The sequence below is a fragment of the Thalassophryne amazonica genome, chromosome 16, assembly GCF_902500255.1.
Source record: "Thalassophryne amazonica chromosome 16, fThaAma1.1, whole genome shotgun sequence".
NCBI classification, from domain to species: Eukaryota; Metazoa; Chordata; class Actinopteri; order Batrachoidiformes; family Batrachoididae; genus Thalassophryne; species Thalassophryne amazonica.
The window spans coordinates 65,993,935-66,010,227 of NC_047118.1; the positions used below are offsets into that span (position 1 = coordinate 65,993,935).

The 16,293-nt window shown below is 43.0% G+C and overlaps 1 protein-coding gene across 2 annotated transcripts in view; it reads left to right on the forward strand.

The window, feature by feature from the left end:
• The window catches only part of sdr42e2 (short chain dehydrogenase/reductase family 42E, member 2), a 109,123-nt gene that overhangs the window by 68,362 nt on the left and 24,468 nt on the right, over positions 1-16,293 (forward strand). For both annotated transcript variants that reach the window (XM_034189659.1, XM_034189660.1), the window contains exons 8-11: positions 4,926-5,063; positions 9,448-9,513; positions 9,602-9,665; positions 9,769-9,842. In XM_034189659.1, the coding sequence (XP_034045550.1) occupies positions 4,926-5,063; positions 9,448-9,513; positions 9,602-9,665; positions 9,769-9,842 (342 nt within the window). The remainder of the gene's footprint in view (positions 1-4,925; positions 5,064-9,447; positions 9,514-9,601; positions 9,666-9,768; positions 9,843-16,293) is intronic.

Sequence of the window (16,293 nt, forward strand, 5' to 3'; positions counted from 1 at the left end):
CGCACCGTCCGTATGATTGTGCCATTGATTTGATCCCAGGCGCTGAGTACCCGTCCAGCAGGCTGTATAACCTCTCTCGTCCTGAGCGTGAATCAATGGAGACCTACATCCGGGACTCCTTAGCTGCCGGGTTGATCCGGAACTCCACCTCCCTGATGGGTGCAGGTTTCTTTTTTGTGGGCAAAAAGGACGGCAGACTCCGTCCATGCATAGACTACAGAGGGCTGAATGAAGTCATGGTTCGTAATCGATACCTGCTGCCTCTGTTAGATTCTGTGTTCACGCCTCTGCATGGAGCCCAAATTTTCACCAAATTGGATCTTAGAAATGCGTACCACCTGGTTCGGATCTGGAAGGGAGACGAGTGGAAGATGGCATTTAACACCCCGTTAGGTCACTTTGAGTACCTGGTCATGCCGTTCGGCCTCACCAATGCGCCCACGACGTTCCAGGCATTGGTTAATGACGTCTTGCGGGACTTCCTGCACCGGTTCGTCTTCGTATACCTGAACGACATCCTCATCTTCTCCCCGGATCCTGAGACCCATGTCCAGCATGTACGTCAGGTCCTGCAGCGGTTGTTGGAGAACCGGCTGTTTGTGAAGGGCGAGAAGTGTGAGTTCCACCGCACTTCTTTGTCCTTCCTGGGGTTCATCATCTCCTCCAACTCCGTCGCACCCGATCCGGTCAAGGTTGCGGCGGTGAGGGATTGGCCCCAACCAACAAGCCGTAGGAAGCTGCAACAGTTCCTCGGCTTCGCAAATTTCTACCAGAGGTTTATTAAGGGCTATAGCCAGGTAGTTAGCCCCCTGATGGCCCTGACCTCCACTAAAGTCCCCTTCACCTGATCGGATCGGTGCGAAGCCACGTTTAGGGAGTTGAAACGTCGGTTCTCGTCTGCACCCGTTCTGGTGCAGCCCGATACCAATCGCCAGTTTGTTGTTGAAGTGGATGCCTCTGACTCAGGGATAGGAGCCGTGCTGTCCCAGAGCGGAGAGTCTGACAAGGTTCTCCATCCATGTGCCTATTTTTCCTGTAGGTTGACCCCGGCGGGGCGGAACTATGACGTCGGCAATCGGGAACTTCTTGCGGTGAAAGAGGCTCTTGAGGAGTGGAGACACCTGTGTTGGAGGGAGCTGCGGTACCATTTACGGTTTTCATGGACCATCGGAACCTGGAGTACATCCGGACCGCGAAGCGTCTGAACCCCAGGCAAGCCCGCTGGTCACTGTTCTTCGGGCGTTTTGACTTCCGGATTACCTACCGCACCGGGACCAAGAACCAGTGATCTGACACCCTGTCCCGGGTCCATGAAGAGGAGGTCAAGGTCGAGCTGTCAGATCCACTGGAACCCATCATCCCCGAGTCCACTATCGTGGCAGCCCTCACCTGGGACGTGGAGAAGACCGTCCGGGAGGCCGTGGCACGGAACCCGGACCCGGGGACTAGCCCAAGGAACAGACTCTACGTCCCACCGGAAGCCAGAGCTGCTGTCCTGGACTTCTGTCACGGTCCTCTCCTGTCACCCAGGGGTGCGAAGAACCGTGGCAGTGGTCAGGCAGCGCTTCTGGTGGGCGTCTATGGAAGCTGACGTCCGGGAGTATGTCCAGGCCTGCACCACCTGCGCCAGGGGAAGGGCAGACCACCAACGGGCACAGGGTCTCCTCCAGCTGTTACCTGTGCCCGACCGCCCCTGGTCCCACATCGGCCTGGACTTCGTCACGGGCCTCCCGCCGTCCCAGGGCATGACCACCATCCTCACGATAGTGGACTGGTTCTCCAAGGCGGCCCACTTCGTGGCCCTCCCGAAGCTCCCGACGGCCCAGGAGACTGCAGACCTCCTGGTCCACCACGTCGTACGTCTGCATGGGATTCCATCCGATGTCGTCTCTGACCGTGGTCCCCAGTTCTCCTCGCAAGTCTGGAGGAGTTTCTGTAGAGAACTGGAGGCCACCGTGAGCCTCTCGTCCGGGTACCATCCCCAGACCAACGGACAGGTAGAGCGGGCCAACCAAGAATTGGAACAGGCCCTTCGCTGTGTGACCTTGGCGCACCCGACGGCCTGGAGCACCCGTCTGGCCTGGATCGAGTACGCACACAACAGTCAAGTTTTGTCTGCCACCGGCCTCTCCCCGTTTGAGGTGTGTTTGGGGTACCAGCCCCCATTGTTTCCGCTTGTGGAGGGAGAGGTCTGGGTGCCCTTGGTCCAGGCCCATCTGAGGCGGTGCCGTTGGGTGTGGCGCTCTGCCCGCTCTGCCCTGCTCAAAGCCCGGACGAGGGCCAAGGCCCATGCAGACCGCTGGCGATCCCCGGCCCCAGCATACCAGCCCGGGCAGGAGGTTTGGTTATCGACGAAAGACATTCCGTTACAGGTGGACTCACAAAAACTGAAGGATCGGTACATCGGCCCCTTCCCCATCATCAAGGTCCTCAGTCCTGCCAGCTTCACTGCGGATACAGCCTGTCTTTCATGTCTCCCGGCTCAAGCCTCACCACACCTCATACCTCTGTGCCCCCGGACCGGCGCCGCCTCCTGCCCGGATCATCGACGGGGAGCCCGCGTGAACAGTTCGCCAGCTCCTGGACGTCCGTCGTAAGGGCCGGGGGTTCCAGTATCTAGTGGACTGGGAGGGTTATGGACCCGAAGAGCGCTCCTGGGTGAAGAGGACCTTCATCCTGGACCCGGCCCTCCTGGCCGACTTCTACAACCGTCACCCGGACAAGCCTGGTCGGGCGCCAGGAGGTGCCCGTTGAGGGGGGGGGGTCCTGTTGTGTGGGCCGCTGAAGAGGAGGTACTGCTGGCCCACCACCAGAGGGCGCCCTGCCTGAAGTGCGGGCTTCAGGCACGAGAGGGCGCCGGAGCAACCAGGAGTGGCAGCTGTCACTTATCAACAACGCCAGCTGTCACTCATCATCATCATCCACACCTCCATAAGAGCCGGGCAGCATCTTCACCTCACTGCCGAGAAATCATCTACCGAACAAGTAAATGTCTCAGCCTTTTTGGTGCCATACAGTTGTAACGTCTTTACTTCTGTGCTTGACTGACATTAATTCTGAGTTTGCAGACGTACCTCTTGTACACTACGAGTACGTGGCTGTGTTTGGGGAGTTGGCGTATCTCCGCTCCTCATTCCAGTCTCTGTTTAGTGTGACATCAGGATCTGCACGAGCTCCAAGAGAATTGTGATTGAGAGGTGGAGGTGCTTCCCACCTTTATATTGAACTGTTTGCTGGGTGTTCACGCACCCACCATCACCTGTCTGTTCTTCCTGCCAGCAATACCTGATCTGACAGCCGGAGGCAGTGGCCACCTGGGGACCCAGTGCTTGGTGGCTCCAGGATTGCCTCAGGTCCGGTGGAGTGGAAGGCGTGTGGGATCCGGCTCTTTTCTGGACGGGCGTCTTCTATCCTCGAGCCTGCTCACACATCACCGTAACTAATTTGACTGTTGATCTCAATTGTGTTGTCTGTTGCTCTGTTGTGCACATTCACAACATTAAATTGTTATATTTGGCTTATTCCATTGTCCGTTCACTTGTGTCCCCTGTTGTGGGTCTGTGTTCCTACAGTTTTCACAACAGATGTTTTTTAATCTCAATGCAAAAGTCCATCTTTGTTTGTTCATGGTAGAGATTCTCTATACTTTACTTCAAGTGCTTACTCCAGTTAAGGGCCACAGGGGGGTGGGGAGCTGGAACCTATCCCAGTAATCATGGAGCGAGAGGCGGTGTGCACCCTGGACAGGATGCCAGTCTGCTGCAAGACCACAAATAGACAGACAAACACATTCACACCCACATGCACACCTACGGACAATTTAAAGTGTCCAATCGACCCAACCTGCATGTCTTTGGATGTGGGAGGAAACCGGAGCCCCCGGAGGGATCCCACACAAACATCCAAACTCCACACAGAATGAGCAGGAAGCAAACCCACGACCTTCTTGCTGTGAGGCATCAGTGCTAACCATTAAGTCACCGTGCTGCCCTTGTTTAATTGAATTGAATTTAACCTTTATTTAACCTGGTTAGTCCCATTGAGATCAATTATAAACTTTGTAATTCACCTAACCTGCATGTCTTTAAATGTGGGAGGAAACTGGAGCACCCGGAGGAAACCCACACAAACATGAGGAGAACATGCAAACTCCACACAGACAGGCCACAGGTGGGAATCGATCCCATGACCTTCTTGCTGTGAGCCAACAGTGCTAACCACTGATCCAATGTGCTGCCCACATTGTTGTTGTTACATTTTATCTTCATTTCATATGTTAATAACATTAATTAGCACCGTATTATAATCACCATAACTTTAAATGGTGTGTATCAATCTTTGTGAAACTTGTCAAAATTGTATATGAGAAAGAAGTTGTTACATTTTAGTAAAAAATTATTATAACATTTTTTTTTATTTTCTTTGTGTTGCAGGTTTTATATATATATATATATATGTATATATATATATATGTATATATATATATATATATATATATATATATATATATATATATATGTTATTATTATTATTATAATTAACTTTTGTGAGGGGAAACTTGGCACCTTGTGTTTCTGATTTCAATTCATTAACTTCAATTGAATTTAAAAATTACAACTCAGCTTTGAAGTTTTTACTAAAATATAATCATCAAAGCTGCTGCCATGGAAAGAACAGAAAGTAATTATTAATGGATTTAAATCTATTTGATGAAAATGCATTTTATTCATATGTCTAATCTTGAAGATAAAACAAAATGAGATGTACTGTGTGGAATTTATTTGCACTTTTGACTTCAGCCTCGAAAAGAAAACTGATGTCAGTCCCTGAGTGTTGAAGGAGCAAGTAAAAACACACAAATTGAAGTGTTTCTAAAATGATCCAGTGAAATAAAATGTAAATAAAATCTTATCTCTTTTGTTCAGGTGAACGTGGAGCGTCGTTTCTTCAGTTTCAGGTTTGGTGACCCCCAGGCCCAGATGAACTGGGTCCATGTGGACAACCTGGTTATGGCTCACACGCTGGCAGCTGAAGCTCTGACGCCGAAGAGAAACTGCATCGCAGTGAGTGACAAAGAGCAGAGCGCTCAACATACAATCAGCCTCAGAAACATCTATGACTTCAGTGTTTAGCTGACAGTCCTCACAAGTATCATTGGTTTAGTCCTGACGGAAAAATGATTATTAATTATTATTTATGAAATCTGTCAGTTATCTTTGTTTGATTCTTTTGTGTGTGTATGTGCATCTATCTATCTATCTATCTATCTATCTATCTATCTATCTATCTATCTATCTATCTATCTATCTATCTATATATATATATATATATATATATATATATATATATATATATATATATATATATATATACGAGGTCTATTAGAAAAGTATCCGACTTTATTATTTTTTTAAAAAACCATATGGATTTGAATCACGTGTGATTGCGTCAGCCAAGCTTGAATCTTCGTGCGCACGCGAGTTTTTTCACGCCTGTCGGTTGCGTCATTCGCCTGTGAGCAGGCTTTGAGTGAGGAGTGGTCCACCCCTCTCGTCGTTTTTTTCATTGTTTAGGAATGGCTCAGAGACTGCCGCTTTGCTTGATAAAATTTTTTTCAGAAACTGTGAGGGACATCAAAGTGGACACCATTCGAGAAATTCAGATGGTTTTTGGTGAAAATTTTATGGGCTTCAAAGAGATTACGGAGTGTTACTGTCGCTTTAAGGATGGCCCAGAGCGACTGGTGGTGCGCCGCGCTCCGAAGCCACCATCGACAGGCTGAACGACCATTTCATTTCTAAACGGATGGCTGTATGGATCCGTGACCATCGTGTGCCATTTCTCTGGTTATCACAAGAGCTGGACATCAACCATTTTCTGGCAGATTTCACTTTTAACAAGAGATTTTGTCATGGAAAGCCAAGCGGAGGCTTCGCGCGTCACGATGGATTCGCTACTGGTGCGAGACAAAACCACCTCCATTTTGGTATCACAGGATGGCTTTGAGATGGTGTTCTGACAGCTGTCGGTGGTTTTTCCATCAAGTGATTATCCGAGAAATTGTGGATGTGCCTGGACATGCCAGAACATGTCCCGTGAGGCTTCATCACAGCATTGCTTTGCACCATGCGGCACTGCCGCGACGCGCGGAAATCCTCCGCACGTCTGTCTCAATGTGCCGAAAAAGTGCTGATGTCCACGTCTTTTCACAATTCCTGTGCTAGCCAGATGACATCCCAGATAAAACACAGCATCCAGTTTGGAAATGAACAGCACATTCCACTGTTACAGGAGTTTTTGTCATGTAAAGAGGAGCGGAGGCTTCACGCGTCACGGCGGTGCTGCATGGCGCAAAGCAACGCCGTGATGAAGCCTCACGGGACATGTTCTGGCATGTCCAGGCACATCCACAATTTCTCAGATAATCACTCGACGGAAAAACCACCGACAGCTGTCTGAACGCCATCTCAAAGCCGTCCTGTGAGACCAAAACGGAGGTGGTTTTGTCTCGCTCCAGTAGCGAATCCATCGTGACGCGCGAAGCCTCCGCTCAGCTTTCCATGACAAAATCTCTTGTTAAAAGTGAAATCTGCCGGAAAATCGTTGATGTCCAGCTCTTGTGATAACTAGAGAAATTGCACATGATGGTCACGGATCCAGACAGCCATCCGTTTAGAAATGAAATGGTCGCTCAGCCTGTCGATGGCGGCTGCACTCCGAAGCCGTCCTTAAAGCGACAGTAACACTCCGTAATCTCTTTGAAGCCCATAAAATTTTCACCAAAAACCATCTGAATTTCTTGAATGGTGTCCACTTTGATGTCCCTAACAGTTTCTGAAAAAATTTTGATCAAGCAAAGCGGAAGTGTCTGAGCCATTCCTAAACAATGAAAAAAACGATGAGAGGGGTGGACCACTTCTCACTCAAAGCCTGCTCACAGGCGAATGACGCAACTGACAGGCGTGAAAAAACTCACGCATGCACACGAAGGTTCAAGCTTGGCTGACGCAATCACACATGATTCAAATCCATATGGTTTTTGAAAAAAAATAATAAGGTCGGATACTTTTCTAATAGACCTCGTATATATATATATATATATAGATAGATAGATAGATAGATAGATAGATAGATAGACAGACAGACAGACAGACAGACAGACTCGTAAAATGCCAGGATATAGTTAAAAATAAAAAGTTCCACCACCAGTTTGTGAAAACCTGATTAGCTGTCATAGAGTTTTTTGGGGGGTTGTTTTTTTTATGGTTTAGAGCTCTTTAATGTCAGTTTTTGTGTTTAAGCCCATTATCTCCTGCTGGCCGAAGCCCTGAAGGGGATTATGTCGTGGCGATCTGTCTCTCCGTCCATCCGCCTGTCCGCCCCAAAAAAGTGTTCTGAAATCAGCTCCTCTCACATTTTTAAGAGGACTTTCATGAAACTTTGTACAAGTCATTGTTATAAATTGGTAGGAATCATATTACCATATTGTTCAAGTCGGGCCCATTTTAACAGAGTTATGGCCTTTGATTAACAAATCTAAACTTCGTCAGTTTCATGAGTGTATTCTGAAATCAACTCCTCTCACATTTTTAGGAGGAATTTCGTGAAACTTGGTACAATTCCTTGTTGTAGGATGTCAATACTTATATTGCAATATAGTACAAGACTGACTTATTTGGCAGAGTTATGGCTCTTGATTAACAAACTTAGACCCTGCCAAGTTTCATGAGTTGGTGTCATCATTGCGAAATCAACAATCACATACCTTGAAATGTTATCAGCATGTAGCAAGGACTTGTACCAAAGCAGCATTTGCCAACAGGGGATACTGTGCTCTCAGAGCCCCCTTGTTCAAATTGTAAAGCTCTTCAAGAATCAATAAAAAAAAAAAAAAAACTGAATTTGTTTAATACATTTTGCTTTTTGATTTAGAACCATTAAGGCCATGAATAAAGCCTCAATCCCACTGAATAATAAGCCATGAATAATGAGCCACGCATGGGTGTGTCAGTGATTATTCAAATAAAGAACCATGTTTTAATCTATTACGTATCTGCTATGAAGAAGCCTCCATGTGCCAGGTATCAGTCTCTAGTGAGCCACGACTGACCTGTCATTGGAGCCCCGTCCAGCCTCGAGTGGCTCGTGTCACTGCATATGATCCACGTCAAGCCACATATGATCCATGTAGCGTGACGCTGGTGCACATTTAGGCGTGGGTTTGGTCCAAAGCTCCAGCCCTCCCACACGTGGTCCTTTTAAAGTGTGGGTTTTCAATTCACAGCCATAGACATCCCACAATAGACAGGTATTAAGGTCACGCGACCTGGAGTGCTGAGCCGCCCATCTTGATAGATTGAAGCACTGCAGCGGTCTTGTGCTGTCAGTGGAAAATGCATGCTTTGTGCTTGTAATCACTGTCAATTCTCTGTCCGACTTCTCCATCATTATTTACAGTTAAGATGTGAAAACTTGTGCTCAATTCAGATATGTGGATTCAATTTCTGAAGTCAGATTTATCATAACTGTTGATCGTTTCTCCCTATAAGTCTGCGAATGGGGCGTAAAGTGGAGCTCCTGTCAATAGAAAACTCATGTCATCAGTCAACTCTCTGGCTGATTCCTCTTTTTTCTCTCTCTCTCTCTGCTTTGACAGCGAAGGATTCAAACTTTCAAGATAGCGGGGCCGCGATCCGCTCGGGGCAGGTCTTTTCTACAGCTTGACCCTATCTAGTAAATCTGTGTTCACAGCATCCGTTCAAGATGTCACATTTTTTTAAATGCAGTCCAAAAATAGACACTCCAGTACAGTCTGGCCGGTGTGCGTCAGGCTGCTGTTCCCCTGTGTTCCAGAGTCATTAAATGCACCAGATCAGCTAGAACCAAACCCCGGGTTCCTGGACAGTCACCTCAGCTCTTCCTCTCACTGGCTTTATTTCTTCTGCGGCATTTTGACACCGTGAACTGACTTTTAACTTTATGTTCATCCATTATTGACTGTAAAATCACTCTTTTGCACGTGTGCGTTCTGCGTTCCTGGACAGTTGCCTCTGCGCTCCTTCTCGCTAGCGTCATTTCTTCCGCGGCTTCACTGGCTTTATTTCTTCCATAGCTTTAAACACACATTTGACACCGTGATCAAACTTTTAACTTTGTGTTCATCCATTATTGACTACAAAATCACTCTTCTGCGAGCTGGCATTTTGCGTAAATGCTCTTCTTGAGCGCGAGTGATTGTGTCAGTGCGCACAGAGCACACCTCATCTGATCCATTAACAAGATGTTAAATCTATCATAAACATACTTTTACAGCAGCAACCACTAAGCCACCACTGATGGGGGTTTAGTTGACTGGTTTGGGGGCTGGACAAATGCCTGATCAAATATATTGAAAATGGACTTGAAAAATTGAAAATGAAACAAATTTAAAAATTTTGTGTTTTGCAGAGCGGACAAGCTTATTTCATTAACGATGGACAGTCAGTCAATCTGTTTGAGTGGCTCACACCGCTGGTACGTTTAACTTTTATTTATGAATACAAATTTTTTTAGTTACACTACAAATGTGGTTTCCTTCTGTGTGCTTGACTTTCTATTGCAGTTTGAAAAGCTGGGTTACCGCCAACCTTTAATAAACCTGCCTTTTTCTCTCGTCTATTCAGCAGGTAACTGCTTCCTGTATTTGATTGTTTCTGAAGTTTACTTTGATTTTTATGACTATAAAACGTCTCTAATAATAAAAAAAATGTATTGTCCTTTGATTTCCAGCTATACTGGTGGAGTATCTGCACTTATTTCTCAGACCTGTTATAGAAGTGCCTCTCCTTTTTACAAGAAACGAGGTAACAAACAAAACAACAACAACAAAAAAGCTTCTTACCACCTCTACTTAACCTTTTGTTTTCCTCTCAAACATCAAATAATTTCTGCAGCACGAGGCTGTTATGTTCAGTATTTTCTTAGTTACATTTTATATGTGATACAGTTGCCAAATGTATCTGAGTTTGATTTATGGAGCAAAATGTAAAGATTTTTAACACAGCTATCTCAAAAATCTCCTTCACTTACATGAGCCAAATAGTCCAATTCTAACAGTCACAAAGTTTGATGAATAAGACGTTTTCTGTGCTGCAAAGAGTCCAAGCTCACAGTATTCTGCCTGTTATGGTGCATGCTTAGTAAGTTGAGAAAACTAAAGTTGCCATTCGAGAAGCTGGATTACACATCAAAATAAGCAGTGATGATTTATATGTCTTCTTTCATGTACTCCCATTAGGGTGCGCCACAGGAGATCATTCATCTCCATCTCACCCTGTCCCCTGCATCTTCTGTCATGCAACCCACCTGCATGTCCTCCCTCACCACATACATAAATCTTTTCTTTGGCCTCCCTTTGCTCCTCCTTCTTGGTGGCTCCACCTGCAGTAGTCAAGATTATTTAAAGTAATTTGTTTAAAAACTCCAATCCTTTCTAAGTATCTCTGTGGCTCTAATGGTACAACAATTGGATCAGCTGCCTTTCCACTCTTTATCCTCTTCATAACTGTACTGACTTCATCCTTACTAATCTGTTTCACTTCCTGAATCCTTCTCTCCACATCCTACAGTCTTCTCTCTCTCTCATTTTCTTCATTCATCAGGTCCTCAAAGTATTGCCTCCACCTTCTCAACAAACTCTCCGCATTTGTCAGCACATTTCCATCTGGATCCTTTATTACCCTAACCTGCTGCACATCCTTTCCAGCTCGGCCCCTCTGTCTGGCCGCCGGTGCATTTTTTTTTCTCCTTCTTAATATTTAACTTCATGCACAGCTAGCCATAAATCATTATCTTAGTTTTTACCACTTCTCTTTTCATCTTACGCAGCATCTTTATGTCCTTCTGTCTACTTTGTTTGTTCTCCTGACTAGCCTAGTTCTTTTTACCATCCTCTATACTACTGCATTCCACCACCAAGTCTCCTTGTCCTCCTTCCTTGGTCCAAATGTTACACCAAGTGCCTTGCTAGCTGTCTCCGTCACTACATCCTTGCTAGCTGTCACCGTTACCACATCTACATTTGTTGCCTAGTCATCCAGCATCTCTCATCATCACAGTTCCACAGAGTAGTCTTCCTCCTTCTGCTTCCACCACATGATCCTTAGTTCACCCTTGTCATTGAATTCTTCACCACCAAAGTCATCCTACAAATTACCATGCTGTCCAGCTATGCTCTTCCCTGACAGCATTTTGCAGTCTCCAATCTCTTTCAGGTTGCATCTCCTGCATAGGATATATTCACTTGTGTGCACCTTCCTCCACTCTTATGCCACCCTGGGCTCCTCCTTCTTATTCAGATAAGTATTCACCACAACATTCTCATCCTTCTTGTAAACTTGTACACTGTTTGCCCTTCCACATTCCTCTCCTCTACACCATATCTACCCATCACCTCATCATCTCTGTTTCGTTCACCCATATGCCCAAAGAAGTTCACTAATCACCACTCGTTCTTCATTGGGTATGCATACACCCTACCCACTATATGCTGATGAGATTTATCATCACTTCTTCAGTTTCGAACTTCACATTTATTACCCTGTCAGAAACTCACTTCACCTCCCACACATTCGTAATATACTCTTCCTTCAGGATTATCCACTTCTCCTCCCATTTACATCATGGTAGAATAGTTTGAACCCACCTCTGTTGCTCCTGGCTTTTATGATGATTCTTCAGAAAGATCCATAAATACAGTAGTGTTCAGAATAATATTGTGCTATGTGACTAAAAAGATTAATCCAGGTTTTGAGTATACGAGTATTTCTTATTGTTACATGGGAAACAAGGTACCAGTAGATTCAGTAGATTCTCACAAATCCAACAAGACCAAGCATTCATGATATGCACACTCTTAAGGCTATGAAATTAGCTATTAGTAAAAAAATGTAGAAAAGGGGGTGTTCACAATAATAGTAGTGTGGCATTCAGTCAGTGAGTTTGTCAATTTTGTGGAACAAACAGGTGTGAATCAGGTGTCCCCTATTTAAGGATGAAGCCAGCACCTGTTGAACATGCTTTTCTCTTTGAAAGCCTGAGGAAAATGGAACGTTCAAGACATTGTTCAGAAGAACAGCATAGTTTGATTAAAAAGTTGATTGGAGAGGGGAAAACGTATACGCAGGTGCAAAAAATTATAGGCTGTTCATCTACAATGATCTCCAATGCTTTAAAATTGACAAAAAAAAAACAGAGACGCGTAGAAGAAAACGGAAAACAACCATCAAAATGGATAGAAGTATAATGGAATGGAATGGAAAAATGGAATGTTTCAACCAGACAATAACCCCAAGCACATTAGTAAACGAGCAAAATCTTGGTTCCAAACCAACAAAATGAATGCCTCGCAGATGTGAAGAAATCATGAAAAACTGTGGTTATACAACTAAATACTAGTTTAGTGATTTACAGGATTGCTAAAAAAGCAGTTTGAACATAATAGTTTTGAGTTTGTAGCGTCAACAGCAGATGCTACTATTATTGTGAACACCCCCTTTTCTACTTTTTTTTACTAATAGCCCAATTTCATAACCTTAAGAGTGTGCATATCATGAATGCTTGGTCTTGTTGGATTTGTGAGAATCTACTGCATCTACTGGTACCTTGTTTCCCATGTAACAATAAGAAATATACTCAAAACCTGGATTAATCTTTTTAGTCAAATAGCACTACTATTATTCTGAACACTACTGTATATCTGCAAGAACAGTATGTTTTTGGATATAGCAAATAGAATGTGTCTACAGTTTGATTTAAAATGGCATGCTTAAATTATTTAAACTGATTTCTTTGAAAATATAAGTGATAAATTTGATTCATGCATTATTCCCTGTGATTAGCAGAATATAAATATTGATGGTGTCAATCAGTAACTCAGTGAATGGGTGTGAAATCCATAACTGTAATGTACTGCATATTCAGCTCTGAAATGTTAGGTTCTGACCGATACAGCTGAGGACCAGTGCACCTATTCTGGACCATGTTGACATTTTTTAACATGGAATATACCAGATAATGACTGGTTTTCTAACACACACCACCCCTCCACCAATAAAGCAAAACTGCATATTTCAGAGTGGCCTTTTATTTTGGCCAGCCTAAGGCACACCTGTGCAACAATCATGCTGTCTAATCAGTGTCTTGATATGCCACACCTGCGAGGTGGGATGGCAAAGGAGAAGTGCTCACTAACACAGATTTAGACAGACTTGTGAACAATATTTGAGAGAAATAGGCCATTTTTCTATATAGAAAATGTTTTAGATCTTTGGGTTCAGTACAAAGAAACTGCGCTTATTCATGCGCAACGAATAATAAATTATGTGCACAGATTACTTATTTGACTTTCTCAAATTGATGATTCATGTGCATGAAGTTATTTGTTTAATTTTACTGGCAGACAGTCAAAAATAGAAAATCTCAACCAACCATGAATAGACTTTTACTGACCACTTGGGGCCATAATAATCATATTTTTATGAGTGTAGAGTATAGGGATATGTTGCAGAATTAAGCTATAGTTTTGAAATATTGGCATCAGTATTTTGAAGAGCGAGTCTTCTATTTCTTCTGTTATTCGAAAGTAAAATTTTTGGTCACATATTTAGTGCTTTTTTTTAACACATTGTTCACAAGAATAAATAAATACTAAAAACTGTTCAGTCACACAGCAGCCTAAAGAGTATAGGCTAAATATGTTTAATGTTGTGTTTCTTGTTTCCATTGCACTGAAAATGTACTGAACTGTGTTTTTTTTCTGTCTCCCCTATTTTTAAAATGTAAGTCACTTCGGACTATACTTTGCTGGACCTCCTGAACTAGTAAAAAAAAGAAAAAGAGAAAAGGAAATTCTATCTATCTATCTATCTATCTATCTATCTATCTATCTATCTATCTATCTATCTATCTATCTATCTATCTATCTATCTATCTATCTATCTATCTATCTATCTATCTATCTATCTATCTATCTATCTATCTATCTATCTATCTATCTATCTCTCTCTCTCTCTCTCTACATATATATATATATATATAGATAGATAGATAGATAGATAGATAGATAGATAGATAGATAGATAGATAGATAGATAGATAGATAGATAGATAGATAGATAGATAGATAGATAGATAGATAGATAGATAGATAGATAGATAGATAGATAGATAGATAGATAGATAGATAGATAGATAGATAGATAGATAGATAGATAGATAGATAGATAGATAGATAGATAGATAGATAGATAGATAGATAGATAGATAGATAGATAGATAGATGATTTTGCTTGCTTACTAGTGTGCTTGGGGTCATTGTCTTGTTGAAACATCCATTTCAAGGGCATGTCCTCTTCAGCATAAGGCAACATGACCTCTTCAAGTATTTTGACATATCCAAACTGATTCATGATACCTGGTATGCGATATATAGGCCCAACACCATAGTAGAAGAAACATGCCCATATCATGATGCTTGCACCACTATGCTTCAGTGTCTTCACTGTGAACTGTGGCTTGAATTCAGAGTTTGGGGGTTGTCTCACAAACTGTCTGCAGCCCTTGGACCCTAAAAGAACAATTTTACTCTCATCAGTCCACAAACTATTCCTCCATTTCTCTTTAGGCCAGTTGATGTGTTCTTTGGCAAATTATAACCTCTTCTGCACATGTCTTTTATTTAACAGAGGGACTTTGCAGGGGATTCTTGCAAATAAATTAGCTTCACACAGGCGTCTTCTAACTGTCACAGCACTTACAGGTAACTCCAGACTGTCTTTGATCATCCTGGAGCTGATCAATGGGTGAGCCTTTGCCATTCTGGTTATTCTTCTGTCCATTTTGATGGTTGTTTTCCATTTTCTTCCACACGTCTCTGGTTTTTTATTTTGTCAATTTTAAAGCATTGGAGATCATTGTAGATGAACAGCCTATAATTTTTTGCACCTGCGTATAAGTTTTCCCCTCTCCAATCAACTTTTTAATCAAACTATGCTGTTCTTCTGAACAATGTCTTGAACGTCCCATTTTCCTCAGGCTTTCAAAGAGAAAAGCATGTTCAACAGGTGCTGGCTTCATCCTTAAATAGGGGACACCTGATTCACACCTGTTTGTTCCACAAAATTGACAAACTCACTGACTGAATGCCACACTACTATTATTGTGAACACCCCCTTTTCTACTTTTTTTTTACTAATAGCCCAATTTCATAGCCTTAAGAGTGTGCATATCATGAATGCTTGATCTTGTTGGATTTGTGAGAATCTATTGAATCTACTGGTACCTTGTTTCCCATGTAACAATAAGAAATATACTCAAAACCTGGATTAATCTTTTTAGTCACATAGCACTACTATTATTCTGAACAATAGTAGTCACATAGCACTACTATTATATATATATATATATATATATATATATATATATATATATATATATATATATATATATATATATATATATATATAGAATAATAGTAGTGCTATGTGACTAAAAAGATTAATCCAGGTTTTGAGTATATTTCTTATTGTTACATGGGAAACAAGGTACCAGTATAAACGACTTACAGTCTGGAAAATACAGTATTTGGTTTTTGGGCTTGTGTTTCCTGAATAAGTCAGTACTACACAAAGCATTGTTCTAAAATGACCACAATAAAATTGTACAAGGTGTCTGAATGAAGTGATGTGAGGAGAGTAGAAATCAGCACATTCACCCTGAATATTTAACAGATTAAAGTCATTTCCCATGTGGAAAGAATAGCTTTTCTGTGCATGCGTGGATCTGCAGTGTGGATTGTTGTTTATGTCTCACAGGTTCCTCTTTCACCAGTGAAGACGTACTTCATTAGGGCCAGTATTTTCCGATCAGCCCCCCCCCAGCACCACCACCACCTGATATGATCTCTGTTGCATCAATTATGGAAAACTCAAGTAAAACTTTAATGAACTGAATTTTTTGGGGAAACAAGCAGATGGAAATAAGCTGTGACTCATTTTCATGATGCTGATCTCTGACACCATTAAAAATCATTAGTTTGCATGAAGAATGACTGTAGCTGCGCTGCAGCTCGGTGACCATGTCGTCACAGTGCGTCTTAAGGAACCTCATGAAAGTGTGATGAGGCAGAAACCGGCACCTGGAGTTCATTCTGCCAGACAGCTGCTGGCCAGGAGATCAATTTTTCCCTGTGAATAAAACATAAACTGTTGTGGGTCAGGATGTAAAGTTTGACGCAAAGGTGACAGGAAGTGACCT